The 12,645-nt window shown below is 41.5% G+C and overlaps 1 protein-coding gene across 4 annotated transcripts in view; it reads left to right on the top strand.

Annotated features, from left to right (window-relative positions):
• The first annotated feature begins 6,911 nt into the window (after positions 1–6,911).
• Positions 6,912–12,645, top strand: part of ZDHHC15 (zDHHC palmitoyltransferase 15) — a 30,075-nt gene continuing 24,341 nt past the window's right edge. For all 4 annotated transcript variants that reach the window (XR_012630669.1, XR_012630670.1, XR_012630668.1 and 1 more), the window contains exons 1-2: positions 6,912–7,097; positions 10,819–10,845. Coding sequence is in view for 1 of the 4 variants with exons in the window: in XM_074882391.1 (XP_074738492.1) it covers positions 6,980–7,097; positions 10,819–10,845 (145 nt within the window). In the remaining 3 variants the exon portion in view is untranslated. The remainder of the gene's footprint in view (positions 7,098–10,818; positions 10,846–12,645) is intronic.

Here is a 12,645-nt window from a genome sequence, read left to right as displayed (position 1 = left end):
AGAGCCCAGGGCAAAGATGCCATTTTACTCAGTCACTAACAAACCAGGTGCAGTCAAGAGATCTAACAGAACGTTAATAAAAGGTCTGATGAAGAACAAAAAATAAACAAACCGGCTATTGTGCCTATAAGAATTGCTGCTACCAGGAAATTTAAAAATTACACATGGCATATGCTGCCTGCCTACACTCAGCACTGCTGTTCAGCTCTGAAATCATGTCCACCAGGTACAAAGAAAATCAAGTAAACTGATTTGCAAAAAATCAATTTGCAAAATCTGGTGAGATTACAAAAGCGTCATTCCCTTCTGTGCATCTCTGAGACTACATACTTATTTTTATGGTTTAAAACAAAACTCAAAAGAGTCACACAACTGTGTATATCTCATTCTTGAAAGATGGCATAGACTTAATTTTTAAAAAACTGAGTTTTGCTGAAGCTTCACCATGGTCAGAAGACTCAAAGCTCCACAATATGTTGTTGTAAAAGATAAGGAAACAATGAACTGGCTAGGATTGTGTTTATCTGGCTTCAAAGTTCAGTAGTGTGAAGGAAAAAAAATACTGGGGAGTGATTGAAAAAACCCACAGATTTTTTAAAAAAGCAATCACAGAATACAGCTCTTTTGGAAACCAGAAACTGTGTATCCTGCTACAGTACTCACACAAGCGTAAGAACCGGATCCACATAAGAATCAGGGATCAAAAAGACCATACTTCTATCAGAGATCTGTTTTATCAGACATTGTTCCCACTTCTGTCTGCATGTCAGAGGACGGAACTGGGCTTGGACACATAGGGCTGCTAGCCAGGACCATGTGGGCCAATCCATCAGAAGAGGCCATGGGATGCTCTTTTGAAACTTTCTGAGCATATTCCCTCTTTGCAGCAGGGCTCTAGGTTGGTGGAACCTTCTGGCTTGGGAAATGCTTCTGTTTTGTTTTAGAGAACTGCACTGACAGCTGATTTAAACCACTGAAAATCAACATTTTCTCTTATTTGTATTCCCCTCGGGAATTTTTCTGTGCTGTAACTATTATGTGCATGCCCATTAGGTTTGTGTAGCACCAAAGAAGCAGCAGCACACACTGCGTGTGGGATTGCTTTAACCACTGTAGCAACAGGTTCTTACCCAGGGTTTCTTGCCAGCATCCCATCCCCTCTTCTGAGGGTGTCACATGGGACAAGGCCTCCATGTGCTGAAAAGACACAGAGATTTAAGACATCACAGAAGTGTCTCCCTGGATGTAGCATATTTCTCTCCCTATCTGTTCTTCTCTAAGGGCGCTATATGAGGAAGGCCCACCTCTGCTTTGCAGAGGCAAGAGAACAAGGCCCATCCGTTAGGTTAGTAGACTTAGTTACTGTCAACTAATGTAGTCAGTCCAGTGTCAAATAGCAAACGCCTGTGACAAAAGTTCAGGATTCACTTGGTAATTGCAGGAGAGGAAGAGGAATGGGGAAGACAGGTTTGCTGTAGGTATATAGAATGAAATTTGGTTTAATGTTTTGCCTTTAAAAGATATGGAAAGATATATATCAACTGTCTAATTAAAAGGATGTTATTTAGGGTGCAAAATGAAGAACTCAGAAAATAGAAAATGTCATATTTATGGTATTTCATGTGACTTTTCACCTAAATATGTAAGTACATTTGATCAGATTTCCAATCTTTCTAGAGTATATGAAGGCAATAGTTGTGGGGAAGTATTTTGAACAATATTTGGGCTAGGCTGTAAATGTGACAAAACAAGGTTATGATTTTTCATCCCCAGTGATCTATCCCTTCTGTATGTACCAGCACTGAGACTCGTATAGGTCAGTCTGCTGTCCCTATGGAGAATGAGCAGCTCTTGAGCTGGAGGGACTTGAATGCAGATGAGTATTGCGTGGACTCCAGCACCCTCTGATGGTGCAAGCACTTGCTCACCATATGTTCCTCTATACTTACAAACAAATGACTGCATTTGTAATAACGAGACAAATTTTGCTGCAAATGGCCGCTTTTTCATTTGGTGGCAATTAAAAGTTTTGTAATATTTTAAACACCTTTACTTGCAATCTGTGCTGACAGACCTTGCTACATACTCCATATACCCTGCCCATATTTCCACATTAAGTTATAATAAAATTTTAAAGTGGGGGATGGGACAACTGAGAAATCTGAGAGAGCAGGAAGCGGGTGATGACTAAGAGCAATGCGTGCATCTTACAGTCAAAGGCAAGGCAGGTACTACTGTATAGGACAAAGAAAGCTGGGAAACCAATGGGGGGAAAAGTCAATCCACTTTGTTTTCAGTATTAGTGGTAGGATAATTGTCTAAATCTAACTTTTGTCCCAGAGCGGTAGAGAGAGATCTTAAAACTGGTACATACCAACACAACTCTATTCACTTTGTGAGAGCTCTGCTGATTTACATCAAGTGAGTGTGTTCTAGCGGTTTCCTTAATTTACTTTATCCATGCAAGATAATATCATGATGTTGTATGTGGATAAATGTATGATAGGATTATTGTATGTGTGCACAAACTCATGTAAAATACAGGAGTCCCAATATAGAGCTGTGAAGTCCTGCCAAAAGTAACAAAAAATAGGTTTTCCTGGGGTTTCTGGGCAGGCATTAATGTGTAAATGTGGCAGCTTATCACACATAGTGCAGAGTTCTTAGTGAATATAACAAAAATACAGCTTGGTCACAGGTTACTACCAGTCAGTCCTCATTACACTTTCACCATCGGCCGGTACTTAGCTGGATAAATGAGGAAGAGAAGGGAAAGCTTTTATAAAATATGACTCTCTCTGAGAAGTCACCAGTAAAAAAATAGGATCTCTTCTGAAGTCTGAAGATGATTGGTAGCATCTACTTTTTCCTTTTAAAAGTATTCCCTAATCCTGATTCTTTGGCCCATTAGACCTTTGAACTTTCTGATACAACAGCAATCAAACAAAATTTCTGAATTCTGGCCTGCCTGAAACCAATGTGAAGGCTACTGAAAAACTCCAGCTATGACAAAAACTGCCACTGCTGTTGAAAACTGTGTAAGCTGTGGTTCATGCTGCAATAACTACATGCAACAATCTGGATGACAGCCAAGATATTAATCAGTGGTTACAGAGCTCTGCATGGCCAGCCTCTGGACCAGTTCTCTTTTTTTGCCTCTGCAATCAGCTGTTTAATTTCCATTTTTCTGAAAAAGTCTAACTCTTCTGCAGGAGCTGGGGTGCAGCATTTTTGATACAAAGCCCAAATCTGTTATGATTAGATTAACATGTGTTGTAAAATTTATCTACTTACCTACAAGTATGGTACGCAATAGTCCAAGATATGATCAAGGTAGGGAGGGTTGCTGTGTTTTCCTACAAAAAATGACAAAACAGCCCAGCCTTTAGGCCCATGAGCCTTTTTCAGATCAGCAGGGAGGTCAGAAGCCAGGGCTCTCAGCTGCCAGTTGGGGTTGGTTTTGGTTCCCTTTTTAGGTCATGGATTGTCACATCTTCTCGGATATCTCTGTCACTGATGAGCAAAACCATGTGTAACCTAGCCAGATATAAATATGTCTGACAATTAAAAAAAAGGTTACACCTTTATTTTACACACACTAGATTAAAAGTAGTTTAAAAAGTTAGATCTTGACAAGGTTTAGCTCATTACTGTTTACGACTGCTTTGTAGCTATATTTCCACATATATTCAGGGCTTGCATATATTACAAGCTTAAGCAAGACTTTGAAAGGAACAGTGGGAAAAGTAACTCGTGCAACTTTGATTTTCTGGATTAGAATATAATTTCAAAATGCATACTGTAGTCTGTGCACAGTTTCACATTCAATACTGGAAATACAACTGCATTTTCCAGTTGTGTTTTTTTACAGGACAATACAATAAGCATTTTCTACCATGTGTAATTTTTTAAGAGCTTTTTTCATATGAAAGACAGCGTTTTGGTGAAATAGATACATGTGGTCCTTTGGGATTTTCTGCAATAGGTAAATTGTTGTAAAAACTGGCATTTGTTTCCTGAGTTTATATTGTTTCCTGATGTATTTTAGCTATTTTTTGGACCAATGAGCACCCAAAATGTTCAAGAAAAAGCCGATGATGATGAGCCTTATTTAAATTACCCTAAAGCTGCTGTCACTTGATTTTCTCATCTGCTTTCTTTAGTGCTGCAGTCTTTGACAGTAGTTTTACAGCCTAGTTACACATGGGGATGAAATCAGAGTTTTCTGAACTCTGCAGAGTTTGCTTCTTTATTGTGTGTGTGATGTGTATTAGCAGGAAACTGCTCATGGTCAGAATGAAACTTAAAGATATAGATATTACACAGGATAATCCCACGTCTTTCTAAACCACTCTCATAAGTCTGCCTACTTGCAACTGTTGTAGTTGCTGTGGAGCCCAGTGAGGCTGCACATCCAGAGAGGACTTCCTTTACTTTGTAAAATTGGCTGAAGCTCAACTTTAGAGTCAACATTTATTTTGACTAACATCCATAGTGTTGATTTCTGAAAAGAGCACAAGGTACCTTATACCAGTTATATCTAACTCCAGCTGGCAATTTCAAATGGGGAGCTACCATTTGAACCACAAGTGTAAAAAATACATTATAAGAAGATTTCAAGGTTGCATGATTATTTTTGTTTTAAAGAGCTGGATTTGAGAATCTCTTACCTCAGATGAGTTCATGTTTATATGACTAAATCTCCCCTGGAAGCCCATGAAACAAAAGAATTTTGAAGATAATCCATGTGGATCTTAGAACACATAGAAAAACTGGCTGTTGAATAAAAAAAAATAGTCTTAATTTTATTTACAGAGGCATTATCTGAAAATGTCTGCTCACTTTTCCATTGCTGTCTGTCGGAGAGGTTGCCTTCCTCTTTTATATACACACATGCAGGGAAAACATATCGTGGATGCACTGTGCCTCCCATCTATATGATTAGCAGTTTTGAGATTTTAGGAGAGGAGATTCTGTGAGTCGCTTCAGGTAGTGATTTACCTCACAAGAATAATTTTCAAATCTTACTGTTTGTAAAACATATTGCTGGCAAAAATACTGGCTTCTTAGCTCTATGCAGTGTGGGGAAGGAGGAGAAAGCAGGCGGGCATTCACATCTTCCTTTCCAAATCCTCAAAACATCAAGTGTATTTGTCCTGAATCCCCCCTCTGAATGCCCCAGAAGTGGGCATTTCCCTTTCCATTGAAAAAAAAAAAAAAAAATTATATATATGTATAAAAACAAAGCATAGACTGTGGATTTCACAATCTAAGTCAAATGTCTGAGATTTCATGTTTAGGGTTACGTGCAGCTCAGGCAACATATATTATGGTATCTGCAAAGCACTTTTGCTACAGCAGAGACTATCCAAAAGCTTGGATAAGCTGGACCACACACAGAAAACTGAAACTGGTGCCAAACATTCAGGTTTTGTATTAAAGAAAGAGTTTAGTAGCATGAAGAAGAGAATAGTGACCATATAGACTGTGAGCAGGGTAGAGAAGAGGTTAAGACATCAGTTGCCTCATTACTGAACAATTTTTTTGAGAAAATCAGAGGTTGTAGATCATCTCCATCTTAAAATATTGAAAGAACTGAATGTGGCATTGCAAGTGTGGTCTAAAGATTTGTAGGTGATGTCTTAAATTCAGAGATTTGGGCAGGAGAATGGCAAATGCGGTACCTGTACTCAAAAAGAGAGAAGAGTTGCTAGAGGCAGTACAGCCTGCAAGTTTGATACCAACAACAAGGAAAGTTTTAGAACAAATTCTGAGGGACAAAACTGATGAACAAAGAGGTGACTGGAAAGTGGAGTAAATTACCCCAGGGTTTTATCAGAAGTACATTCTGTTAGATAAATTGCTCTCTTGATGAGAAAACTAATTTTCTCAACAGAGGCAATGTAGTAGATTTAATTAATTGAAGCCTTAACTCAGAACACATTAGTGAATGTTGAAATGAGGGGGATTCCTACAGGAATTCAAAGGAGGTTGTGGAGTAGACTGGTGAAGTGGGGTGGTCTTTTCCTTTTCCTTTTTTTTTTTTTTTTTTTTACATTAAATGCCATGTTATCAGGTTGTTGGAGGGGATACTCATTTTGTTCCACAGGTTGTCTTGAATCTGATCTTCCCATGAATATTCACTAGTAACCCAGGTTTGTGCTTAGGAAATTTGAGAGCAATACAAATGTGGTGCTGTCAGTGCAGAGGAGAGGATTGTCCTACAAGAAAAACAAGATAAACTTAATAGAACAGAGTACGAAATTGTATGATTACCGATAAAAACAGCTTTTGGTATAAGGATTCATCAGTCACAGGGAATGCAGAGGAAAGACCCCACAGTACATTAGACATGTAAACTGGCACAGGGATGCTACTATGGAAGAAAAGGCTGATGTGGGCTCTCTGAGGGGTATTTCTGGCAGAGAGAGCACAAACCACCGTGCCAGGGATGGGCACCCCAGCCTGAACAGCACAGATGAGTTTAAATTAGGGCAAGTAACGAGGTATCATGGCTTGTGCCTACATCACTGGGAATTCCAGGAGCATCTTAAATCTGTTTCATGACAGCAGGCCTGCCTCACCGGACGGGGCAAGGGGCCTTTGCCATCGCCTCCTGGGAGCGGGTTTGGTGGGATCACGGCAGTGCCGCACCGCGGGGCTACGCCTGGGTGGGTCGTTAATAGGTTGGGAAGCGCCTAACCACCAGCAGAACGCAACCTGTCCCCGCCGTGGGTCAGGCCGGGGGTTGGCGAGCTTGCGGAAGGGCCGGTGGCCGCGCTGGCCCCTCCCTGGGGCGGTGGCGGGCGGGCACGCAGCCCGCGCTCCTCGACCGCCCCGCCAGGGGGCGCCGCAGCACCGCGCCCGGCCCCGCCGCCGCCCGCCAGGCGGCTCAGCCGAGCGCCGAGCGCCTCCCCCCCGCCCCGCGCCGCTCAGCCCCGCGCAGCCGATGGCCGATGGGGCCGGGCTGAGGTGAAAGATGGCTCTGTCGCGGGGGCTGCGGTGCTGTCAGCGGGCGTTCGCCTGGCTGCCCGTCCTCATCATCGCCCTCGTCGTCCTCTGGTCCTACTACGCCTACGTCTGCGAACTGTGCCTGGGTGAGCGCCCGGGCCGGGCGGGGGGCGGCGGGGCCGGAGGGGGCGTGAGGCGGGGCCGGGCCGGCGGCGGGGGGGGGGAAGGGGGCCCGGTCCTGCCCCCGGGCCGCGGCTCGGCACTGGCAGGGTCCCGAGCTCTGCGGGCCGGGGCTCCCCGCAGGAGCCCGCGTTTCCTGGGGGCAGCGTTGCCCCCCCGGTGTTGGTCTGTAAGGGCCCCCAGGGCGGGAGTCCCGCTCGGCCCGGCGATGCAGGCGGCTCCAGTGCCCGCAGGACGCACAGCCCTGAGCACATCTCCGGCAGCGGGAGGGTCTCTCCTTTTTCTTCCTCTTTTTCTTCCCCTTTTTCTTTCTTCTCCTCCCTGTGTGGGCTGGAGGAAGCGGTGTCCCTGCCAGCTCCTGCAGTCGCACCCAGCTGGCGCCCGGCGGGCTCGCTCAGGTGCGGCCGGTACCTGAACCTGGCGGCCCGAGCAAGGCTGGCAGCTGGCAGGTGTTTCACATGCTCGAGTCACGCCTGGAACTGCAGTAGACACACCCAAAAGCGACCGGCTGGATATGAAGAAACACTTTATTACTAGTCAAGTCTATGATGGGGTTAATTAGTGGGATCTTTATGGCGTGCTGCCCTGTTTTTCCATAAGATTTGTATCCTGGCTGAGCTGGCTAGGTGTTGCGGTTTCCTTTACTTAGTCATGAGTCCGTGTATTGGATGTGCTCATGTCAGCCAGGGGAAGTGACGTTCGTGAAGACTGGCAGAGTTATACCCACAGCGAAAGTCCATATTGTTGCCATATGATAATGTTCAGATGTGATTTCTGGTTTAAGCAGTAACAAAAATCAATATATGCCCTGCGTTGCAGTAATTTTTTTATATTCTGAAAACGAAAAAAATAGGTTACATTAAACCATGCTCATGAGTCAAGTAACTTGTTACAGTAGCATGGAAAACACATTTTTGGTACTAGTTAGTAAGTGTATAGTTTAATGTAACAATTTATATAGTAAGTTGCAAACTTTCTTGTGTTTATTATGTTCTGATTTAGTGTGTGTGCAAAAACCTACTACTAGAAGAAAGGGTTTCTAGGTCTGGTTGAGGTGGAGAGAAAAGCTGGTAGCTTGGACTTTTGAAATTGTGAGGAGGAGCATGTGGCATTTTCTCTTCAGGACAGGGTAAACCAGATAAATGAAGCCAAAGTTCTCAGAACAGTGGTTTGGGACATTTCTGTGAAAAGAGCTGCCTTCTGGTACTGCACAGCAAATTTAAATCAGGTATTTTTGTTAGGGTTGCCAATGCAGTAAATCCTATTGTTTTTTCTCGATGGGGACTAAAATGAAATGCAGCTTCTTTGATCTGCTTTAATTGGCAGCCAGGCAAAACCCCCAAATACTTCATGACGTTTTATTCCATCTCTGAGATTGTGGGCTGTTTCTTTCAAGAATTCATGTGGAATGATATCTCCAAGGTGCACATAACTGTCGATTAGACCATGTGACAGAAAATTTAGAGTGTTTTCCTGAAATGTTGTCAGTCTTTTGAAATATGCTTTGTTTGTAGTGGTGTGCAAATTCAGTAATATTGAACACTGGTTAATTCCAAGTCTCAGTGCAGATATTAGGAAAGACTTGGCTGATTTATGTGGGGTTTAGATTGGGCCTGTGTTATTCTGCAAATGCTGGTTAAGCTGGCAGGAGCTCATCTCACTGCCTAGAATCACAGCTTAAAATCACTTCTGTGCCCACACCCGTCTATTTTTTTGCCCCATCTTTCTCTGTCATGCATTTTATTTGTGTGTGGAGGAGGTTATCTATACAGAAATCGAAATGACTAAATTAATTATTTTAGGATTTGAACATTAACTGTTGGCATATGCAGTTACTTGAAAACCAGCTCTCAAGACATTATCTCTCTTCCAGATTTCTAACATAGCAAGGCTTTAAGTGTTGGCTTCTTTTTTTTCAGGTTTCCATTGCGTATTGCCATTTCAGCTGTTGCAAGCATGTAAATAGTAGATGTTCTGTTTGGATTCTTGATTTTCGTCTTTAGTTGTGCAGACTGCTGAGGATTGAAACTACTGTGGGGGTGATGTCCTAGAGGTATCTCATGATACTGGGTTTTAAACTTTCAGTGACTGTTATGGCCAACAAGTCACATTCCAGAGGAGGCCTTGATTTCATGTCTGGTTTGTGGTTGAACAATGATCCAATGTCCTGCGATAAAACCTTTTATATAATCTTTATTTAGGAGTTTGCTCTTTTCTCAAGTAAAATCCTGAGAAAGGCCATGCTGCAAGTGTGACATGTACTTCAGGGGGGAACCCAGCAGTGTTTGTGAAAAGCTGATGTATTCTTCATAGTTCATTTTGCAGCAAACCAAAGGAAAAACTAAAGGTTTCCTAATAGTCTTGTTCATCTGAAACTGAGTGTGCAGAGACACAGCAAATATTTCATCTCTTTTTTTCATCTACCTTGTTGTGTATCATAGAGCTTGCAGATCAAAATTCTTTGTTCACATGGTTTTAAGAAAAGCTACTTTCATTAGTAAAAGCAGGACCTCTTGGTTCCTACTCTGATTTACATTTTCTAAGTTTGTTATTCAAGTAAGATGATAGAGTGAGTCTTGAAGAGCAGAGTCTCTTTCCAGGCACTGGCTGTAGGCTAGAAGTAAAAGGCTCCAATCCCTCAATCACTTCTTTTTATGTAGAGTCTAACAGAGTTACTGAAGGGGTCACCGCTGGTATGTGCAATCTCTCAAATCTTTGAGTCTTTCAACAATGTGATCTTATTTGTGTAAGAGTACTGTGCCTCTGGGAGATGATCTGTGGCCACTGGTTTCCTTTCATTCCTCAGTTCCTCCAAGGAGGAACACATTTCGGTTGTAACCATTAGATTCAAGGCTATGGACTCAATCTAAGGGGCTCCCATCCCATGAATGATCTTTGTCTTCCAAGCAGTATTCTCTCAAGATATCACAGAACTGCTCCATTTTCAGTTAAAGAAATATGTCTTTATCTTTTCTCTTAAACTTGGATGATGGCTTTTAGAATAATAGATGGATTTTAAAATAATCAGTAGAAGTAGATATTGAGCAGGGTACCGTTTGCTGGTTGCTCTAAGTGGTTCTGTTAGTAGGGACTGTTCCTGTGATTATGGTAAAGTAAGGAGGGGTTGTAAAAACTCTGCTAGTAGGAAGTGTAAAAATAGTTGAGTCATTACAGTGTATCCTTTGTTGCTGACTAGGTCAAAGTTGAGACAATTTGTAATTTTTTATGTATACTGATGCAGAAATGCATTGGGGCATGGCTTACTGTGGAGGATCAAGACCACCTAGAGACTAATACAAAGCAGGCTACAAGTACATACTTATAAGTACATGCATAGAGATGCTGCTTGGGTGGTTGCTAGAGGAGCCCTAGTAATCTTGTCACATCACTGTCACCAGTGGATTATTTTTGTCATATTTCTAATGTAAAACATACAGCATATATTTTATAACAGGGGAAAATACAGCACAAGTAACAGTTATTGAACAACTTGTTGTGGGTGTCATTTGCACGAGTAAACAAGGAATTGTTATGGATGCTTTTGATTTGATGATAAACTGTGGGCTCTCTGCTTGTCTGTTGAACTTTTTTCCCTAAAATGGCTGTATTTCAAGTAAAAACATCATTTATCACAAACTTCACTGGGAATCCTATTTGCTCTGTAGACACATGTTTTTTCTTTTTCAGTGACTCTGAGCAACCCTGTGGAAAAAGGTATGTGCATTCAGTTTACTATTTGTCATTCAGTACTTGTGTAAAAAGATTCACAGATGTTCCAGTTAAAATATTAAAAATACTTCCCATCAGTTTTTTTTAAACTTATATACTCTGATTTCAGTGTTTTCTTCCTGTAATTATACATCAAGAAGTATACAGTATGCATTGTTAGACATGCTATAACTTTTGGATGTATTGAGAAATGCCTCTGTTTAGTCACAATATAAGCAGAAGAACCTGAAAAAGCTTTGATCCCTTATACATAGTTTTTTCTGAAAGAGTAAGGCTCTTTGTATATACCCACATACCCTTTCTCCCTTTCTGTTTTATGTTTTCAGAGCTGATTTTACAAGCTAAACAGAAAAGACTAGTTCTGTTCTGTGACCTGCCTGGGGTTTTTTTCACTATTTTATCTGATCTTTCAGTGAAAGCTATTTTTAATATTTTTTGTAGGGAGGCTTTTGCAAAAGATTTTTTGCTTGATTCTGTTGACCACTAACCATATATTGAGTGTGGTAGCACAGTAACTTTCAGTTACTACCATAGATGAGTTACAGCAAAGGTTTCTGTCTCATTATTGTTTCTCTTGAACACTTTTCAGATTCATGTGGTAGTACAGTCTGACATTGTTCCGAGGTCCCAGGCGCAGTACGGTGAGGTTGCTGAACGAGTCAGGCAGAGCAGTAGGATCACAGGATGAGACTGTTTCCACTGGAGCATTGTTGGAGGCTACAGTCATGTTCTAAGGATAGGGGGTCAGTGGCCATTTTAGTATTCCTCCTCTTCTTTCCTGGAGGTGCTTTGGAGGCATTTGGCTGATACAGATGGCCGCTTCCCTTCATTTCTTCTTCTGGGATAGAAATGGGTGTAGGGATTTTCAGCTGGCAAATTGTTCCATGCCAGCTGATACTTTAAAGACCCTTTAGATTGCTGCATCAAGTAAATTCTCTTTCCATTGGAGACCTGTCCTAATACTTGAAACTGTTACAGAGAAACTGTAGAAAGCAGGATCTTAATGATTATTCAGAAGAAGATTGGTTGCCTAATCTATTAGTGCATCTCCAGGTCAGCTTCCTCTAACATGCTGCTGTATTGCTTTATCAACAAAATTAAACCTGTTGCAAGATTTATCTCCTTAGATATTAATTTAAAAATGACTGAGCTCCACCTGCACGTAGTATAAGGATAACATCTCAAACATGAGAGCATAATAATGAATTATCATTGATTCACAGATCAGTCACACAATCCATCACATCCTTGTGAGGCATATCAGATCATTTGCTGTCTCATTAGAAAGTCTCAAAGCTGTGTTTGGCCTTTTTACCAATTACGTTTTCACACAGTCTTGCCTGAGAGATTAGGAAGTGTCTGGACTTTAGACTTCTTTCCACTAGTAGTAGTTACTTTAATCTTAGTTTGCTAGAATTTGAAGCTTAGATTACATGGGGAAATGAGGTGGTGGTTATGATGAAATGGTGTGTTTAAACAAAACTGTCTTGTAACTGTTTGATAATGTGTTAGTGAGCTGAGTATTAAAAAAATAACAAATAGTTTGTGTAGCTAAAGGACAGCTGTCCTTTGGCTTTCTGAACCACAGTGTGCTTGCTTACACTCAAAGGCTTTGAAATAAATTTTCCATATTGAAATAAGATTACTCTGATGCATGCTGGATTTCACATGATAATGTTGTGTCTAGTAGATTACAATTCTTTCTCAGTAATCACAAGACCTGTTTTGCTCAATTTGAGGGATGTTTTCCTGATTTGTTTTGTTCTATCAACTGTGGCAAATCTA

This window comes from Strix uralensis, chromosome 13 (assembly GCF_047716275.1).
Source record: "Strix uralensis isolate ZFMK-TIS-50842 chromosome 13, bStrUra1, whole genome shotgun sequence".
NCBI lineage: Eukaryota > Metazoa > Chordata > Aves > Strigiformes > Strigidae > Strix > Strix uralensis.
Note: the sequence above shows the minus strand (reverse complement) of the source record. Positions and strands in the feature narration are given on the sequence as shown.